At 47.3% G+C, this 21,387-nt stretch overlaps 1 protein-coding gene across 3 annotated transcripts in view; it reads left to right on the top strand.

Annotated features, from left to right (window-relative positions):
- The window catches only part of MROH1 (maestro heat like repeat family member 1), a 491,156-nt gene that overhangs the window by 10,981 nt on the left and 458,788 nt on the right, over positions 1 to 21,387 (top strand). The window contains exons 1-2 of one of the 3 annotated variants that reach the window (XM_030220756.1): positions 4,288 to 4,377; positions 4,471 to 4,825. In XM_030220756.1, coding sequence (XP_030076616.1) covers positions 4,804 to 4,825 — 22 coding nt within the window. In that variant the 5' untranslated portion in view covers positions 4,288 to 4,377; positions 4,471 to 4,803. Of the gene's footprint in view, positions 1 to 4,287; positions 4,378 to 4,470; positions 4,830 to 21,387 lie in introns of those variants that run through there. The other 2 variants (XM_030220773.1, XM_030220764.1) reach the window with 2 other exon arrangements.

Raw genomic sequence — 21,387 nt, 5'->3', positions numbered from 1 at the left:
GAGATGCTTATTTTATCTAATTTTTAATTTAGTGCAATATATTCTAACTCTCCCATCTTATTTCTTAGGCTTCTGGCATTCATATATAGACATTTCAAGCTATGTTTGTTGTTCCTATTTACATCATGCTCAGTACTTGACAGTGTAGTTTCTGCAGGAAGGGTATGATGTGGTCATGCCACTTGCAGCCTTCTATCAGTCTTGCTGCAGTATTCTGAATAGTTGCAGCTGTTACAAACTCTTTTTGGTTTGGACAGTGTACAGGGCATTACAGTAGTCTAGTCAATATATGGGGAGAGGTTTTGTAACTGCCTAAAGAGATAGAGACAGTTTTTAAGGGTTGCTTGAATTGTGGGATCAGAGTAATGATCTGCCTACCCCACCCCTCCAGTCCTACCTGAACGATGCCCTGGTGGTCTAGGGTAGATTGGGAAACAGTAATCCCCAGTCACTGCTACCCATGCTGGCTCTGAGGCTCAAAATGGCGGCTGCGAACATTTGCGAGAGTTCACGGCCACCATTTAGAACTGTAGAGCCAACATGGGAAGCAGCAGTTGGGTATCGCTGCACCCCAACCGATCCTAGACTACCAGAGCATCGGTTCGAGTAGGTGTGTGGGGGGTAGGTAGTGGAAGACTTTCGCAGTCCTCAGTGGGATGTACTGAGAGGGGGGAGCAAAAAGGGAAGGATAATTTTTGGACATAAGGGAGGAAGGAAGAGGTGCTGTAGGGAGTGGAGGAAGAGAGGGAGAGTTGTGTGTGGGGTGGGGGAGGGAAGGAGAGATGCTGCACAGAGGGGAGAGAGGGAGAATTGTTGGACATGGAGGTGGAGGGGAGGAAGGAGAGATGCACAAAGGGTTTGAGAGTGGTGAGAAAGGGAGAAATCTTGCATATGGTAGACTTGCCAAGTCACACGCATCAGGCATGTGACACACACCTGGGACCTCCTTTTCCAGCTCACATGCACAAGTGCCGTTTTCTTCAGCATTGGCACTTTGCATTTCCCCTCCTTTCACGGTAAGGCAGCAATCTTCCTTCCCTAGTTTGGAAACACTCTCTCACACTCTCTCTGTCCCTCACCTCCTGGTCCTTAAGTGTCTCACCTAGATTTCTGGCAGTGGCAGTAGCAGTAGCAGTAGCAGCAGCACTGAAAATGGGCTGCATCAGCTAGCCTGCAGAACCTTCCCTCTGCCAGTCTCAGCCAGCCTGCAGACCTCTGCCAGTCCCGCCTCCTCCAGAAACAGGAAGTAGAATCAGAAGAGGTGGGACCAGCAGAGGGAAGGTCCCTGCGGGCCAGCCAGCATAGCCCGTTCTGAGCATGTTGCTTCTGCCGCTGCCGGCAGTCTAAGGTAAGATGCTTAAAGGATCAGGGAGGTGGTGAGGGAGTGAGAGAGAGAGAGTGTTGCAGAACCCGAGAATGGAGAGTTCTGTCATACTGCAAGGGGAGAGGGAGCAAGAGAAAGGAGAGAGCTGGTATACCATGAGGGGAGGGGGTAAGGAAAGGACTGAGCTGTCATATCATGAGGGATCTGCCACACAACAGCACACCACACCACAAGGGGAGGGGAGAGAGAGCTAAATGATGCCAGGATCTTCAGGGGAAGAGGGGGGAAAACTGGACCCATGGTGTGGGAGTAGGGGAGGAAAGATACCAGGACCTGTCTTGGGGGAGGGAGGAAGAGGAAGAGATACTGGACCCTTGTGTGGGGTGGGGGCAGGAAAGAGAGGAATGGTAGCTGATTCCAAGGAGGAGGGCAGGAAGAAGGGAAGAGAAAGGGAGAGATGTTGGACCCTGGGGAAGGGGGGGCAGAAGGGAGGGAAGAAAGCAGGAGAGATGGTGGACATGGGGAGGGATAGGGATATAGAGGATAGACAGAGGGACAATGCTGGACACGGGTGAATAGGGATACAGAGGGATGGTGATAGATATGTGAGGAGGGACAGGGACAGGGAAATGCTGGACAGGGCAAGAATGTGGACATAGAAGGGGGATGTTCAACATGGTGGGGAGATGGGGTAGGGTAGGGACACAGGAAATACTGGACAGGGTGGATAGCAACACAGAGGGAAGATGGATTGTGGACACTGATTGAGAAGAAATGCCAAATGGACAAAGAGACCCTGACAAGAGAGTTAACAAAAGAAAGAGAAAAGCAGAAACCAGAGACTAGGACCAACCCAATAAGAAAAATAAAATGACCAGATAACAAAGGTAGAAAAAATAATTTTATTTTCTATGTATTGTTTGGAATATGTCAGTTTTTGGAATATGCATCTGCCAGAACTAATTGTAGACATGGCTGGGCCTTCAGTCTCCCTCATTGCAGTGGTAAATCTCTAGCTTTGGGATGGGCCACCCTCGGTGTCTCTGCAAATTAGGATTTGAACCATGTAGATACCTGTTTCTCAGCCTTGTAAGCATGATATTATGATCCACAGTGTCGAAAGCTGCGGAGACATCCAGCAACACTAGTATTGAGGCAGATTCCCTGTCACGGTTTCTTAAGAAGGGACACAAGAATTGTCCAACATCTGCTCTCTCTCTCTCCCTTTCGCCTAGCTGTCCAGGCCCAGCATCTGCCTTCTTAGTTCCTTTCTTTTCCTGCATTCACTTCTACCTTCTTTCTCTCCCTTCCCTCCCTGTTCATCATCTCCCTTTGTTGTACCTTGCCTTGGTACACCCCCACTCCTCTCAAACCTCCAGTGGTGCCAGGGTTAGTGAGTGTCAGCACTACAAATAAACAAAGAAGTTCTAAATGATTTCCACAGTAGTGGATCATGATCTTACAGGGAGGTAGGGAAGGGTTGGGGTTTGGGATTACTTCGGCCGAAGTATAATTGATTACTTATCCATATACATTGTTGATACGTTTGATATCATTTACATTTAAGTTGTAATGTAACATGTTTCTTTATTTTAAATTTAAATAAAAAGATTTAAACACAAATAAACGAAGAAGTAACCAGCGCAGAGTCTTGCAATTCAAGTATGCTACAAGGTTCTGCCAGTCCCACCCCTGCGCCCTCAGCAGCAGGATGCTCACCAGAGAGGGCGGGACCAGAAATGGCTTGCAGTTTGCTTATGAGGCTCTGAGCTGGCTGCTTCTTCATGCTAGTATTGACACTCAGTAGCTCCAGCACCAATGGGGGTCTGGGGGGGGGGGGGGGGGGAAATGGACCACAGGGTGCAGGAGGGGGAGATACTGGACCATGTGTAGTTGGGGGGGGGGGAGGGGGGCACACCGGCTTGAAATGATGCTGCCACTGCACTTGAATTAGGGATTGAAGGCCCTGGCAGAGCTACAGACACTGTGACAAAACTAGTGACAATTACCAAAACTGTGGGGCATCTTTTGCATGTAATGCAGTACTGTAGAAATAGAAAAACAAAATGCATTTAATTTTGCACTGTGCAAACTGTGAAGACAGAATGAAAAAAAGGAAAGGGGGTAGACCAATGTAGTTCCAAACAGCTTGTTTATTAAAATAAGACTCAAATAATAAAATGTGCGTGTAAACATGCAAAAAACGTGTGTAATTACTTAGTAATGACTACAACCAGTGTACTATAATTAACAGTCTTTATGAAATCTGTGCCAAAAATTTAAAAATACATCAGCTTAAAAGAGTACAACATCACACTAAAAAAGCTACGTGCTCTAACCTGAGAATAATATGAAGACTATAGGTGGCATGGTGTCAGAACTAAAAGAAAAACTACACTTTTGCAAAGTCTACTGCAACTATTAGTGCCAAATCTGAAAAATATCACAAAAACAAGTGTTAGGAGGACACTCCTGACCCTCCTGCTTTTGTGTTCAAACTGACATCATGGATGAATGTTTCCCAAAACTAACAGAGAAAATGAAAGAGTTCTCCAAAAAGAATGAGCAGGAAAAGCTTGTTATAGTCCCAGAGAAAAGAGAAGAAACAGCAACTATGTAATCTGATCAGGGACAATGTGGTCCAGGACCAGAACTCGAAATTGTTCTTGACTCTCTGTACATATTTTACTGTTGCTATTGTTTCTTTATGAATTCTCTCCTCCTCTCCGCCTTTCTTTCTCTTTATATACCAGTAAATGTATTCAAATTGTCATGCCAATAAAGTTCTCTGAATCTGATTTCCCCTCCTGCGTGTGCTCCGGTTTGCTGTCACCAAGCTTCCACCTCTGCTCCCTGTAGTTTGTATAGCTTGGCTGGAGCTACAGAAACTACTTCCTGCTGCCTTCCTCCAGAGTGATGTCATGTGATAAATGTCATGTGTCCTGTACTGCTTGTGCAAGGAGCATATACACACACAAGCCACTGAATTAGTTCTCTTCCTTTCAGCCTTGTAGATGAGGCCTGAGCTGTCTGCAAGGCACTGCACTGTCTTGGTAAGGTTTACTCTGCTTTTGGTGCTGCATGTTCATATGGGAAAACAGAGCACATGAAAGGGATGTGATACAGGGTGTCTGTCTCTTTTGCAGGCTTTGTGGGCAGAGAGAAGGTGCAGGAAGAGAGTCGCTGGATAAATGTGCTTCACCACTGGGCGCTGAGCAAGAGGCGTGGGATTTCTGACTAATGTGCAGAAAGTTGCAGGATACTTGAGGAATTTTCTGTTGGCTGTTTGCCTTCCTCCCTCTCTGGCTCTAATGGGCATAATGACTCAGATTCAGTCCGGTCCAATAGCTGAGTGAGGAGGACACGAAGGGGTACACAGCTAGTCCAGCAAGTTATACTGAACCTGATTCACCACCTCTGACACTTCTGGGAGAAAGATTCAGACGGTGTGGGCTGGAAAAGAAACCAGAGCATTGAGAATGGCAAACTCCAGGGTGAAAAGTAAGTGTACCTACTTTCTTTCTAACAAGAGACACAGGCAGGTGGATAATAAATATCCTGCCCCGTGGACAGCACGTGAACGCAGACCTGCTGATCTGGGAATGAATGCTCCCCAGGAACTCTTCTGTACATGAAATAGAAAGGTAAAGAGGAGACAGCGCTGTGCAAGAGAGGGAAAAGGGCAAGTTAGTATGTGAGGAAAGGAGTGAGAATCACTCTCAGTTAATTCACAGAGAGCTCCAGGGTCTGCTGTTGTCATTGTTAAACATACAAGGTATAGTATGTGTAGTGCAGTGCAGAGACACTAATAAGACTGTCCCTGGAGCTTGCACACAGTCAAAAAAAAAAAAAAAGTAAGATGCTGTGATTGGGGTGGATTATAGGTTGGAATAATTGAGAAAGCTGCAAAGGATGAGGCTTTTTATCAGTCTATGGGGCCAATGCAGAACGCCTCACAGTAAAGCTGGTTTATCATGCAGCTCTACTGCAAAACTATCATTCCAAATCAACTGTGGTATACTTTAAGCAGTGAGCATTCAAATTACTGCTGCATTAAAATTATGGCAGTAATCTGCAGCTCATTGTGAAATGTCAACCTTCCTGTCAGTTCCTGAACGGTGATTGGATTTGGCACTGACAAAAAGGGTGATATTTAAAAAAATGTGTCAGTGGTCATCGGCTCTGATCTCCCTTCCTTTCCACCAGGCCCGACCTGACCCCTACTTTTCTGTGATATTTAAAATAAAATTGTCCCTGGTAGTCTAGTGGCTGCCCTCCTAAAAAATATCCCTGGTATCTAGTAGCACTTACCCCCACCCCGTGACCCCTTGCTCAGACCCCCCAGTCTCCCATTACTTAAATGAGGCAGGAGCGATGCCCACTTACTCTTTATTTATTTGGATTTTGCTCACACCTTTTTCAGTAGTAGCTTAAGGTGAGTTACATTCAGGTATACTGCCCCAATCATTCACTCTGAAACCTTTCTTGCATTGCTTGGCCAGTAAAACCTGCAGGTTTACCAGGTTAAACCTGTGGTAATGCTTTCTGCATTGGTCCCTATGTGAGAAGAAGCCAGCGGGGTGGCTTGTTCTGATCCTTCATCCAGAACAAGAAGTTTGAGTCACACTATAGTCAGAAATAAAGGGTAATTAATAAAAGGAAAAAAAAGTTGATACAGTGATACCTTCTTATTGGTTTAATGTAATACATTTCTTGACTTAGTTTCAGGAGCTAACACATCTCTCTTCAGGTTAGAGCAGAATGTGCAAAAGAGGGCAATACCAAAAAATATAAGTGAATTGTGAAAAACATTCCAGTGACAGGCTGAAAGGAAAACGTGGTGTGGAGATGGGAGTTGGATGTGGAATCAGGCAGTAGAATTTTACGTCTCATAATGTGTTAGAAAGCCCTGTCCAATCATATTAACTACAAGACTCTTATGTTCATGGATAGTGTTAGTTTCTGTTAAGTATTGGAACCATAAGGTCCTTGATACAGGGTTCTTGTCTCATGAAGCATTCCCTCATGGAGGTGTCACCTCGCTCTGCTTTGTGGCATCTGATCTTACGTTTCCGTTATAGTGGTTCTTGTCTCTAACATCTGATCTGTTTTACCAGATGTTTTAGACAATAATCAATTTATATAAGAGACAGTCCCTGCTCCATGGGGCTTACTACTACTACTATTTAGCATTTCTATAGCGCTACAAGGCATACGCAACGCTGCACAAACATAGAAGAAAGACAGTCCCTGCTCAAAGAGCTTACAATCTAATAGACAAAAAATAAAGTAATCAAATCAATTATTGTGTACAGGAAGGAGGAGGGTAGGTGGAGGCAGGTGGTTACAAGTGGTTACGAGTCAAAAGCAATGTTAAAGAGGTGGGCTTTCAGTCTAGATTTAAAGGTGGCCAAGGAAGGGGCAAGACGTAGGGGCTCAGGAAGTTTATTCCAGGCGTAGGGTGCAGCGAGACAGAAGGCGCGAAGTCTGGAGTTGGCAGTAGTGGAGAAGGGAACAGATAAGAAGGATTTATCCATGGAGCGGAGTGCACGGGAAGGGGTGTAGGGAAGGACGAGTGTGGAGAGATACTGGGGAGCAGCAGAGTGAGTACATTTATAGGTTAGTAGAAGAAGTTTGAACAGGATGCGAAAACGGATAGGAAGCCAGTGAAGCGACTTGAGGAGAGGGGTAGTATGAGTAAAGCGACCCTGGCAGAAGACGAGACGGGCAGCAGAGTTTTGAACCGATTGGAGAGGGGAGAGGTGACTAAGTGGGAGGCCAGCAAGAAGCAGATTGCAGTAGAGGTGACAAGGGTGTGGATGAGGGTTTTGGTAGAGTGCTCGGAAAGAAAGGGGCGGATTTTACGAATGTTGTAAAGAAAGAAACGACATGTCTTGGCGGTCTGCTGGATGTGAGCAGAGAAGGAGAGAGAAGAGTCAAAGATGACCCCAAGGTTTCGAGCCGAGGAGACAGGGAGAATGAGAGAGCCATCAACAGAAATAGAAAACGGGGGGAGTGGGGAGGTGGGTTTGGGGGGAAAAATGAGAAGTTCGGTTTTGGTCATGTTTAATTTCAGGTGGCGTTGAGACATCCAGATAGCAATGTCAGACAAGCACGCTGAAACTTTGGTTTGGATGCAAGGTGAGATATCAGGGGTAGAAAGGTAGATTTGGGAGTCATCAGCATAGAGATGGTAGGAAAAGCCATGGGATGAGATTAATGAACCAAGGGAAGAAGTGTAGATAGAAAAGAGGAGGGGACCAAGAACAGAACCCTGAGGTACGCCGACAGGCAGAGGGATAGAAGTAGAAGAGGATCCACCAGAGTGAACACTAAAGGTGCGGAGGGAGAGGTAGGAAGAGAACCAGGAAAGGACAGAGCCCTGGAATCCAAGTGAGGACAGAATATCAAGGAGTATGCTGTGATCAACAGTGTCAAAAGCAGCGGAAAGATCAAGAAGAATGAGGATGGAATAGAGACCTCTGGATTTAGCCAGTAATAGGTCATTGGAGACTTTAGTAAGAGCAGTTTCGGTTGAGTGGAGAGGGCGAAAACCAGATTGTAGTGGGTCAAGAATAGCATGTGAGGAGAGAAAATCAAGGCAGCGGCGGTGAACAGCACGCTCAAGTAATTTGGAGAGAAAAGGGAGGAGGGAGATGGGTCGGTAATTAGAGGGACAAGTAGGGTCGAGTGAAGGCTTCTTAAGGAGAGGTGTGACCACAGCATGTTTAAAGGCAGTAGGGACAGTTGCAGTGGAAAGTGAGAGGTTGAGAATGTGACAGATAAAAGGAATAAGAGCAGGTGAGATGGCATTAAGAAGGTAGGTGGGAATGGGATCAGAGGAACAGGTGGTACATTTTGAGGAAGAAAGGAGAAGTGTAGTTTCCTCTATAGTAACTTCAGGAAAGGAGGAAAAAGAATGAGGGGAAGGAGAGAGAGGGGAACGGACTAGTGGAGGGAGAGGTGGCGAGGTGGTCAAGACAAGTACGAGATTCTAGGAAAATGTATTATAGAGAAGCAGTCAAGATGTAAAAGAATCCCCTGAAAGGTGAGTTTTTACTCTGGATTTGAATGTGGACAGAGAAGGGAACATGATGTACCAACTCAAGGAGTCTGATCCAGGCAACTGGCACACACGAATGAATGAGTGGAGACAGAAGTACAGATAAGAGCAACTTGCCAGATGAATGGAGTTCATACTGAAGGATATAGGAAGAGGAAAGTGATGAAGAGCTAAAGCAGTGGTTCTCAAACCTGGTCCTGGAGGTACACCAACCAGTCAGGTTTTCAGGAAATCCACAATTAATATTCATGAGATAGATTTGCATGCAGTGGAGGCAGTGTATGAAGAGGTCCAGAGGAAGGCGACAAAAATGATATCAGGAATGTGCCAAGAGACATATAAGGAGAAATTTGAGGGATATGTGTTCGGACTGTTGGATGATTATCTGAATGATCATGGCATTTTACATAATTATAGATTTAGAAAAAATCATAGTACAAAAACGGTGGTAGGTGCTTTGATTGCTCAAGGCAAGTCCTTATTTGCGCAAAGGTCAGAATGCTGTTATCATCCAGTTTGACCGTTCCTCAGCATTTGATTTGGTTGATCATGATCTTCTGTTGTTTAGGTTGAGTGAGTTAGGTATTGGTAAATGTGTGTTATCCTGATTTAAAATTTTTTTGACTATGTGAAGTTATAGGGTGAAGAGAGATGATAATATTTCTGTGAGCTAGAATTCAGGCTGTGATGTTCCCAAGGGTTCAGCTTTGTCTCCTTCTTTGTTTAACGTTTTACTTCAACCCTTGGAACAATTAAAAATTCAATTTTACATATATGCAGACAATATCACTTTATTATTACCAGTTTCAAAAGGTTGACTTTTCTTTCTGATATAATGAACGCTGTTCAATTAATTGAACATTGGTTCACCAGTAATTATTTGAAACTGAACCAGGAAAAGACTAAGGTTTTATGGTTTGGCTCTCCAAAACCTGAATTTCCACAGAGATTTTCTATTGATTCAGGTAATTTTGTTTTTGAGACTTCATCAATAATTTTAGGAGTTGAGGTTGATAAGTTTACTGACTTTTTCTGGATATATAAAATAATTAATAAAAATATATTTTCATGTGATGCAAAAGGTAGGGGCAATTCATACATTTTTCAGGTTTGCTGAATTTAGATTGTTGGTTCAGGCTTTGGTTCTGTCTAGAGTAGATTATTGCAACGTTGTATTTGTAGGTTGTTTAAGAACTTTAGCTAATAGACTTCCACTACTGCAGAATACAGTGGCTCGATTAATATTCTCTGCCTCTAGATATGAATCTGCTGTTCCACTCTTGATGAAGTTGCACTGGTTCCCTGTGGAGGCCAGAGCCCAGTTTAAGCTTTGTACTCTTATTCATAAGATCCTAAATAGCTTAGCACCCTTTTATCTTTGTGATTGGGCTAGTGTACTTCATATTCCTTTTAAAGTATTTGTAATTTAATGCTTTTGCATTTTTCATCTGTTAGACAATTGAAATATAGATCCATATTTAATTCTTCCCTTTACTATCAATCGGTGATATTTTGGAATTTCTTCCCTTGGTAATTCGCACAAATTCTAACCATTTGATATTTCGAAAAAACTCTAAAAACTTGCGCTGTAGTTTACTAAGCTGGTAGCGCAACTGGCTATGTTGGCCATGCCGTCCGAAAGCCACTACTTGAAACAGACCCCCTACTTAAAAGTTTTTTTGACCCAGTTAAGCAATTGTAATTATTGTACAATATGTCATTCCTTTCATATCTTTGTCAGCATCTTGGTATTGTATTGAACTGTTCAGGTATATGAGGGCTAGAAGTGATACATAACATAATGTATACCCTAGAGGAAAGAAGGGATAGAGGAGATATAATACAGACATTTAAATACTTACAGTATTAATCTACAAACAAATCTTTTCAGAGACAGAAAAATGGTAAAATTAGAGGACATAATTTCAGGTTGTGGGGTGGTAGACTAACACCAGGAAATATTCATTCATGGAGAGGGTGGTGGATGTCAGGAATGCCCTTACGGTGGAGGTAGTGTAGACAAAAACAATGACAGAATTAAAAAATGTGTGGGTTCCCTAAATAGAAAGAGGAGAGTATCAAAACAAAACTTAACACATCAACAGATATGAGTTCATTTATGATGAGCAAGGGTGGTGGTTAGATGGCAACTTCAGCAGGGGGGAAGTGAGGTCAATGCTAGATGGGCTTCTATGGAGGGTGGATTGACTTCTATTGTCTGTGTCCCATATATGGCTAGCCAGATCAGGATGGGCTGGAGTGGGCTTTGATGGCAACTCCAGTAGTGAGGAAGTAGGGCCGTTGCTGGGCAGACTTTTATAGTCTGAATCATGAAATTGGCAAGGATGGATCAGATTCAAGTATGCATATTTTATATCACATTTATATCATATGCTATGAGGAGCTTAGTGACTAAAATGTTGTTAAGAATACTATTGGATAGTTGTTTAAATCATGAATTAAGTACATAAGTATTGCCATACTGGGAAAGACCAAAGGTCCATCAAGCCCAGCATCCTGTGTCCAACAGTGGCCAATCCAGGTCACAAATACCTGGCAAGATCCCAAAAAAGTACAAAACATTTTATACTGCTTATCCCAGAAATGGTGATTTTTTTCCCCAAGTCCATTTAATAATGGTCTATGGACTTTTCCTTTAGGAAGCCGCCCAAACGTTTTTAAAACTACACTAAGCTAACCGATAATTGATAATCAGTGTGACTGTTGGGCAGACTGACCAGCTTATAATTGAAAAAGAAAAACGTCTATATTGCGACCCAAATCGGGAGATAGACGTTTATCTCACAAAAACGATTAAATCAGTATAATGGAAACCAAAGTTTCAGTACGTCCGGGTCGCTCGTACGCTCAGAGAGACACGCCCAAATAAGGGGCGTGTCGGGGGCGTGTTAGGGGCGGTGATACGACCTGGTCGTGTACAACGTATCACGGATAGCGAAATGGATCTGGTTGGGCGGGAGCATGGGCGTCATTTGTTGGACCCCAAATAAAAGCGACCAGAGCAAGGGGGAAACGTCTTTAGACCCAATAGCGCTTGTGTGGAGTTGGAAAGTGGCGAGATCGGTGTTGGGAGAGCTGATTTGTTGTTTGCAGAGAGAAAGTTCAGTGTGTTGAGTAGCTGGTACGTTTGTCTGTGTGGCCTGCCTCTGTTGTGACTGACTGTTTGACCTTTCCCTACTCCTACTCCTTGCTCTATCAGTACCTTCCCCTTCCCCTCCCCCTATCCCTCTCCAATCACTGTTCCCACCTGTATATTGTATTCCCTGACCTCCGTTTGTCTCTGTGTTGCCTGTGTGAGTGGAAGAGGGCGTGGTGGCTGGCAGTGAGAGGTCTGTGTGTTGTGCGTGTGTTATTACTACTACTAATAATACTTGCACTGCTGGGAAAATGGATGCACTTAATGCACTGGTGTCTGGCATGGTAGAGGAAGAGGGCACACACCGCAGGACGTATGCATGGCCCCGAGTCTATAGGCCCCGCACCACCTTCCTACAACTCACTGACCAGCAGTGTCTTACAAGGTTCAGGTTTGATAGGGACACCATTGTGCAGCTTTGTGAGCAGCTGAAACCCCTCCTTCAGCCCCAGACCCGTAGGAATAACCCCATCCCTGTCCATCTCAAAATCACTTCCTCTCTCTCTGTCCTGGCCACTGGGAGTTTTCAATCTGTATTAGCTGCTAACACAGGGCTCACCCAGGCTTCTATTTCACACTGTCTCACCCAGTTCCTGCATGCCTTTCTAACTCACACCTCTCACTACATCACTTTCCCCACCACCCCCCAGGCCCTGCACACCAACATGGCTGCCTTCTATGCTGTTGCTAGATTCCCCTCAGTCATAGGTGTGATTGATTGCACACACGTCGCTCTCAGACCCCCCAAGGCACACGAAGCCACCTACAGAAACAGGAAGGCTTTTCATTCCATGAACATGCAAGTTGTGTGTGATGCCCAGGAGGAGATATTAGACGTGTGTGCCAGGTTCCCCGGTTCCACTCACGATGCATACATCCTACAGCACTCGGGCATCTACCGCAGATTTGAGCGAGGAGCGTTCACTGGTGGATGGCTACTAGGTCAATTCAACATGGATGGACCCATACCTATACCTCCTCCACTGGCCAGCCCTCCGCCCTGGCTTCCTCAACTTCACTCCACAACCCACTATCCTTATCCTCCGTTCCCCAACCCCCTGTACCTGCTCCAAGCAATACACACTCATCTATCTCATTCTGCTTGTCTCCAAAGGTGACCGGGGCTACCCGCAGAGGACGTGGCTCATGACCCCCGTGGTGCATCCACAACCAGGCCCACAAGAAACTTACAACAGGAGACATCGGAGCACCCGGGGGATCATTGAGCGGACTTTTGGAATGGTCAAAAACCGCTTCCGCTGTCTGGACCGGTCTGGAGGGGAGCTCCTCTACAGCCCTGAAAAGGTGGCCAAGATGTTTGTTGCCTGCTGCATGCTGCACAATTTGGCTCAGCGCAGAGGACAGCCTCTCCCAGAGGAGGCACAGCCACCAGAGGAGGCCCCAGATGAGCAGGAAGAGGAGCTCCCTCCACCCCCAGCCCACAGAGCAGACCTCAATGCTTACCAGCTTGGCATAAGAGCAAGACAAAGACTCATTGAAACAAGTTTTGCGTGAAAGTAAGTGCACATTTATTGTGTATAACTGCATAAGTGCATAGTGTTCAACCCCCCCCACCCCCCACCCTCACCCTCCAGCATGTGATAACATCACTTTCCCCGTCCCCTCCCCCGTCCCCTCCTACCCCTCCCACGGACTTCCTGTGCAGCTGCTGCTGCAGAGGAAGTATCTTCCTCACTCTCTGTGCTGCTCCCACTGTCCTCCTCTTCGGCTTGGGCTACGGACTGGAAATCTGGCCACTTTGTTGGGTGTAGCCTGGCCACAGGACCCAGAATGGGAGATGGTTTGGTGGTGGGTGCTGCAGTAGGCGGTGCAGAGGCGGCAGATCGCAACGCCCACCTCTTGGCTGGTGGTTGCTGCCCACTGGAGGAGGATGTGGAGGGCAGGTCTTGCTGCTGCAGCACGGCTGGAGTAGGTGGTGGTGGGCATGGAGGACGCAGCCCTTCAATGGTGTGCTGCAGCTGTTGGAGTTGCTGCAGCACCTCTTGGTGGGCTTCCCGCTGTGCCTGCAGCACCTCTCGGTGGGCTTCCCGGTGCGCCTGGAGCAGCTCTTGGTGGGCGTCCCGCTGCCACTGGAGGGCTTGCCGCTGCACCTGCAGTGCTTCCCTCTGCAGCTGTAGTTTGTCCTGGCGGTACTCCTCCAGGCGCACATTGTGCCTCAGCAACTCAGTGGCCAGCCGCAACAGTTGCCTCCGTTGGCTGGATGGCCTGTGACGAGGAGCCGGCCCCCTATAGGCATACTGATCAGCAGAGTCAACCAGTGGTGGAGGTGCCACCTCTGCTGGAGGTGCTGGTGGAGGTTCAGCCTCTACTGCTGGTTCAGCTGCAGGTGGTGGTGGTGGTAGAGGCTGTACTGGTGCAGGTGGTGGTGGTGGTAGAGGCTGTACTGGTGCAGGTGGTGGTGGTGGTAGAGGCTGTACTGGTGCAGGTGGTGGTGGTGGTAGAGGCTGTACTGCTGCTGCAGGTGGTGGAGGGTGAGGCTGTGGTGCTGCTGTAGGCCTTGGTTGGTCTTGCAGGCCACTAGGGCCAGCCTCCTCAGAGTCATCACCTGTATAGCACAAGGGTGAGCAAATGTTGGTGAAAATAACCCATTTTTGTCTTTCAGCATTCATATACATTGGCCCCCAAACTGCTGACCCAGCAAAGAGATGGTGAGGAGGAGGACAGGAATTGACAGCGATGTGAAAGAGAGCCCCACAGCCAGCTGGGTAGAGGTGGTGGACGGCCAGCCAAGAGAAGGACACCGCTCACAACTTTGTGGACAAGCTGTTTGTTGTATATTTGTCAAAATGAAGGACATTTCAGCATGTCTTCTGTTACTACGGACTTGCTAGACTCTCTAGAACTGCATTATCACCCCCATTACAGGCTCCTTAACTTGCATGCATGTGGCCCACACTCAGTAGAGCACAGAGGTGAGAGAAGGAAATAGGCACGGTTTGGTGATGGGAAAATAGGAGGGAGTAGTAGGGAAGGAAGGGTCCCAAAGTAGTGCCACAGTAGTACCCTACATACACCCATAGGAGCCAACTGTTATGCATTATTGGGGGTGAAGCCGAGTGCACAAAACTCCACCCTGGGCACCTACATGATAGTTGCTCAATATTGGGGGTGTTGAAAAACCCACAGCAGCCACAGAGTGTGCTCCTATGACACACCACTACTCAAAGATACCTTACAATGTAGTTAAGATGCACACACAGGACAAGTAAGAGGGAAGGTAAATGAGTACGGTAGGGATAGAGAGTAATGATACAGAGCAAGTGAGTAGGAGTAGGTAAGAAAGTCAGCACAGCATAATTAAGATGGTCGTTTATTCTACATATTACCACACCCGCCTGAAACTCCCTCCCACTTCCCGCTCACCCCACTCCCCACCTCCCGGCCCCAACTTGTAGAACACAGTTTAGTGCAGCGGAACACATAAGCGCAGCTTCATAAAGAATGGTCAACCTACCTGAGTCCTCAGCCTGTGCAGAGGTGTCAAGGGCCCCAATTCCATGGATGCCCTCCTGGGGTAGGAGGGAGTGCACCATCAGCTCCAGGGGGGTGAGGTTGGCAGTATCATGTGGTGGGGGATGGGCACCAGCCTTGCGCCTCACATCCCTCCGGAGCTTGCGCCACTTGCGCTTGCAGTCCTCCACGTCCCTTGCACAATGGAAGACTGCATTGACGCTGTCACGGACTGCCTCCCACTCCCTCTGTTTGGTCGTTGCAGCCAGCCTCTGCCCTGTGGGAGCAAACAGATGTTGGTGGCGTTGCTGGATCTCCTGGACCAGTAGCTCTACCTCGCCATCCGTAAAATTACCCTTCCGGGTTGGTGGTTGACGTGGCGGCATTGTACCAATGGGGTTGTTGAAAATACGGAGTGGGCGTTTATATAGTCGCCAAGAACGCCCATTGACACGGGGGAATAGGCGTGTCTGATATGGGCGTTTTTTTTTCAATTATACACATAATTGCTAAGCGTGCCCAGCTCAGATAGCGATTTGGAGCACATGATTTCGATTATGGGTAGATTATTATGGGCGTCCCCACCTGCCTTCCCTTTCTTCATTGGCAGCTAACCCGCCATTTCCTGCACTGGGACCTTGCCGGTTGTTCTTAAGAATCGTTTACAGGGTTTTACCCTCACTTATAATAAGGTTTGTGTTTGGCAATGTATGTTTGTGTACACCTGTGTATTTGGGGGGGGGGGGGGGGATTATTGCTGGCCCTCAGCCAACACGCCTTCCGTTTCCACTCTTCCACATCCCGTGACCCTCCCTTACTTTCTCCCATTCTCTCTGCCTGCTTGTAACAGGCAGTCTGTGGGCCCGACGATATTCCTACACTCGCACCAAATCAAGCACCCCTCGGTAAGGGACATTTCAATGAGAGAGATGTGCAGCTAATGTTCCAGATGATAAAAGGCGCACTACACAGTCTTGAAATAGACGTTCATGGTAAGCTCTCATTTGTCTGCCACCTCTTCTCTTTGTGCTCATAGTCAAGGAGTGTGCATTCACTGTATGTAGTCTGGAGTCTACTCGTAGCTGCCTGTCTTTTCACCAGGTTCCTGTGCACTGTACTGTAGGGTTGGCAGGTCCTCAGTGGTGTGGGCCAGCTGTTGGAGCTGCTGTATTTGTTCCCGGTAGGTTCCATCTTCCTTGTTTATGTGGTGAACCCCAGTCCCCATTTATGCAGTGCCTACCCATTCTGAAGCTGCATAGGAGGGGGAGGGGGAATGATATATGCAATGGATGTGTTTAGCACATTATGGAACACCTTCCTAAATTCCTCCATAGGTAGGGAACAAGAACATTTTGTCACAATTGGTAGCCTGGACAAAATGCTCAAGGTGGCTACAGGTACTGCCATTGAGGCCTTAAGACATGGTGGTGAGGGAGAGGGTTCTGTGTACAGGTCGCAAGCCAAAGTACCTGCAGGTGGCTACAGCCTGGTGGCTGCTGTGGCCTAGTGGTTAGAGCACCAGCCTTATAATCACAAGGTTGCTGGTTCAATTCCCACCTAAGGCAAGTCACTTCACTGTCGGTTGGCTCAGGGACAAACTTTGAGACAGACCCAGAATACCTGAATGTAACACACATTGATCTACTACTGGAGACAGTGTCATCACAGCTGCAAATAATGAGCACCATTTTTATTTGTGGCCGTCCGTCTGTAACACAAGTATTACATTGCAACTGTGATGAAGTAACCATCCATCTAATGGGTTTCCCCGTTGGTTCCCCTTTTCACCTCAGCACTATATACCATAGCTGATGTATTGAATGTGAAAATATGAGCCTGCTGTTTGTAGGTCCTTCTTGGGCCCCCCCACCAATGTGGCTTGTGGATAAGGATGTGTGACCATCAGACAGCAAACACTGTGTATGTGCTACCTGGGGTTATGTGGAAGTGTCTACTTGGCAGATCACACGTGCTACACTATTAATCTCTTATTGATGGCACTCTGTGTTGTGGGTCAGTATGGTGGAGGGGAGGGAGGGAGAGAGGCTGGCTGGCCATTTGTATTCATGAACACAAATATCCATCCAGGCTCCCCGGCCCAACCCCCCTGCACATATGGCCATGCAGGTTGCAATGAACAGGTGGCCTTGTGTATGGCCAACATTCTCAGACATACATCACCTTCTCATTCACACAGCACATTTAATGCTATGCATATTGCTGCCTCCTTCCTCTCAACTCAACAGCACCATTTGCTTATATGTAATGCACAAGGGAGACAAACACATACCCACCCTGATAGTTATAGTGTAACACAAACATTTATTTCCCCCCACCCCCCACCCCTACAAAATAACCCCCAACAATGCCCTCCTCCCCCCACAACCCCACCATTTCCCTTCCCCCCACACACAGAACCCCAACAATTCCCTCCCCCCCACACACAAGCCCAACATTTCCCTTCCCCCCCACACAGAACCCCAACATTTCCCTCCCCCCCACACAGAAACCCAACATTTCCCTCCCCCCCACACAGAACCCCAACAATTTCCTCCCCCCACACACACAACCCCAACATTTCCCTCCCCCCCCACACAGAACCCCAACAATTCCCTCCCCCACCCACTCCCCACACCCCCAACAGTCCCCCCCCCAATTTTAGTCAAGGGCGGGCACGCCCTCTGCCTAAGGCCCTCTGTAGCAGGGCAATGAGCAGGCCCAGCAGTACCCTTAGTGGGCCCTGGAGCTGCTCATTGCCCTGCCGTAGGGCTCTCACCTCCTGCAGCAGCTGGTGCTGGCCAACTACTAGCTGCTGCTGGCCATCTACCAGCTGCTGCAGGAGGCGCATCATGGCCCCTGCGCCTAGGGCTGCTGGAGGTGGCCACGGGCTGGAGCAGGCCCAGGGGACGGAGCAGACCCAGGGGACGGAGCAGACCCAGGGGAAGGCGGTGGGGCAGGTGATGGTGCTGCTGCTGCCGCAGGGGATGTGGATGGCTGAGGGGAGGGAGAGGGCTCTGCTGCTGGTACAGGTGGGGAAGGGGCCTCCATATAGTCCTCATCTATGATGAGGACCCCCTCCTCCGAGCCCGATGACTCCTCCTCCTGCGCCTCCTCCTCCTCCTCCTTCTCATGGCTTTCCTGCTCCTCCTGCTCCTCCTCCTTCTGCTCCTCCTCCTCCTCCTCGTGCCTTTCCTGCTCCTCCTGCTCCTGCTCCTCCTCCTGGAGGTGGTGGCCCTCCTCATCTGCCCGCTCGGCTTCCTGCTGGTGGAGCCCTGTGTATGTAAAAGGAGTGTGATTGAGATCAGCGCATACAACATGGCTTGCATATGCAGTAGCTGGGTGGCGTGAGGCAGGGGATGGGGCAGGGTGTGGTAAGGCGTAGCCTATGCCCATGGGGAATGAGCTGCATCAGATGACATGACAAAGAACCTTGGAACCTCCTCTGACACACACCACACAGGACATGTTGCCATACCAAATTCATTGCTGACCAGCATGTTTGCATTGTGAGATGCAACGAGGGGTTGATGGGCAGTTGTTGTAGGATTTATTGGGGGGGGGGGCAGTGGGAAGGGTGTTGAGCACAAAACTTTTATGTGAGTTAGGCCATGACATGCAGTAAAAGTAGGGCCTCAGGCAGGTCTACCAGGACACACTAATCAGCCACCACAGAAAGGGGAATAGTAAAGTGAGGCATATCATCTCATTCATCTCGGGGGGATGGTCGGAAGTTGCAGCCACACTCATGGGAGAACCCCTGCAACCTGCATCCTTGATCTGGGACAGATATGTTATTACTTACTAGTTGGCTATTAGGCACATGGGAATTGATATTGTACAACACATTTGCATTATTCAAGATATGTATTTACTAATCTGTACAGGTGTCCTGTTTTTGAATACTTACGGCGAGCCCTGAGGTGCCTTCACACTACCCGGATGAGGTCGGGCCTTTCCCGCCTCACACGGCGCAACCGCCTCCTGAGGGACTCCAGGTCCCGGTGGACTCCAAACCGTCTGTAAGATATAAGTTTGTAGAGCAGGGGTCAGGGGGGGATGGTCCTTTTTGTCCTCTGCACACATTCATTTGCTATTCAAATACCAGAGAGAGAGGGTCAACGGTGTTGGGGTGGGGGGGACCACCTCCATTGGTACTGAATCATAGGAGCCACCTTTTTACCATTTTGGGGGGTGGAACCCCCAGTGGAGATTACCCCTCCCTCCATACATACAAGGCATTTATTTTATATTGGGTGTGGTCAAGCACCCACAGCAGCCACCGAGTTGGTTCCTATGCAGATGATGCCAGAGAGGTGGGCATGAGGCCAGACAGTACCGTTTGTATACATTATAATGTATGCTTGTTAAACTACTTTATATGTGTTATCATGACCATGTTATAAAGTATGGTATACGTTTCATTGGTCTCATGTTTCCACTATTCGGATGCGTTGTAAGCCACATAGAGGCTGCAAAGAGGAGTTGGAAAATGTGGCCTTCACATAACTAACGAAATTGTCACATAATTGTCACATAATTAACGAAATACATTCTTGTAGGGATGTGGGAATGGTCGTCGTTTAAATAACATACAATTTATTAGTGATTGTGCATGTTCCTATATTACTCATGATCCTTGCATGGACACTCCAGTTACTGGTGGTAACATTGATGACGGAGCTGTTATATGTGTAGGTACAGGAGGGGAGGGGGGTTGGCCCATAACCTTACCTTTCCAGCCTGTCCCTGATGCGGGACCAGGCTCGCATGGCCTGGAGCCTGGGGGGCAGGTGGTGGTGCTGCACAAAGAGCCTGTGCCGGTGCCTTAGGCACAGGCGCACCAGCAACAGGCTCTCCTCCTGCCCGAAGTTCGGCTCCCGTCGCTGCGCCATTTTTCCACGTGTTGGAAAAGAAGTGCCTTATATAGACGACCTTGCGTGAGGGACGTCGTTTCATGCACAGCTCCATATATGGATGACCATGCCATATATGGCCCCTATCAGCACGTGGACGCCCTCGTAAGCATAGACGTCTTTGACGTGCACATGCCTGCACGTGTGTGGAACGTGCCTTATATAGATGAGTATGACGCACCCCACCCGACCCTTTTCACATATACACAATATGCATATAGCTGCATGTTCAGTAGGAGTACAGTGCATGCAGATCCGGACATGCAAATGGGCACATATGATGAAAGTATGGGTGGAGCAGCATGATATGTCTGTAGTTGACACATATACGCGTTCCTCATATTTTCCCGTACCTGGATGGCCAGAACAACATGTACTGTACTTGCGGTACACCTATGTACATTATTTTACACACTTTGTGATTTGGTCGTTTGCACCTGCAATAATCGACCGTGTTAGGGCGCCCAATTTAGTCACGCTTATGCGCTCGTCATTTGATTGTTTTCTTACAGGGATAATCGATTATCGAAAAACGCCCACACTATTTTCCGATTATACATGTCTATTTTTGGACGTTTTCGTAAGAACGTCCTAATTCGTACTTGGACGATCTTTCAATTATGCCCCTCTGAATGGACCGAACAGGGTTCCAGAGATGATCCAGGAAATTACAGCCCAGTAAGCATGACTTCAGTGCTGGGCAAAATAATGGAAACTGTTGTAAAGAATAAAATTATGGAGTACATAGACAAGCGTGATTTAATGGGACAGAATCAGCATGGGTTCAGCCAATGGAAGTTTTGCCTCACCAGTTTTGCTTCATTTCTTTGAAGACATGAATAAACTTGTGGATAAAGGTGAGCCAGTTGATGTAGTATATCTAGATTTTCAGAAAGCTTTTAACAAAGTTCCTCATGAGAGACTCCTGAGAAAATTAAAAAGTTATGGGATAGGAAGCAATGTCCTGTTGTGGATTAGGAATTGGTTATTGAACAGAAAACAGAGGGTAGGGTTAAATGGCCATTTTTCTGAATGGAGGAAGGTGAATAGTGGAGTGCCGCAGGGATCTGTAATGAGATCGGTGCTATTTAACATATTTATCAATGATCTGGAAATTGGAATGACAAGTGAAGTAATTAAATTTGTAGATGACACAAAACTATTGACTGAAAAATTGCAGGAAGACAGGGCATCCAAGTGTCAGATGATATTTAATGTGGACAAATGCAAAGTGATGCACATTGGGAAGACTAATCTAAATCATAGTTAACTCATGTTAGGTTTCACCTTAGGAGTCTTCACCCAAGAAAAAGATCTAAGTGTTATTGTAGACAACATGCTGAAATCTTCAGCCCATGTGTGGCAGGGGCCAAGAAAGCAAACAGGATGCTAGGAATTATTAGGAAAGGAATGGTAAATAACACCAAGAATATTATAATGCCTCTGTATCACTCCATGG

The sequence above is a fragment of the Microcaecilia unicolor genome, chromosome 1 (genome assembly GCF_901765095.1).
Source record: "Microcaecilia unicolor chromosome 1, aMicUni1.1, whole genome shotgun sequence".
Lineage (NCBI taxonomy): Eukaryota > Metazoa > Chordata > Amphibia > Gymnophiona > Siphonopidae > Microcaecilia > Microcaecilia unicolor.
The sequence above is the reverse complement of the archived record's forward strand: the minus strand, read 5'-3'. Positions and strand labels throughout refer to the sequence as shown.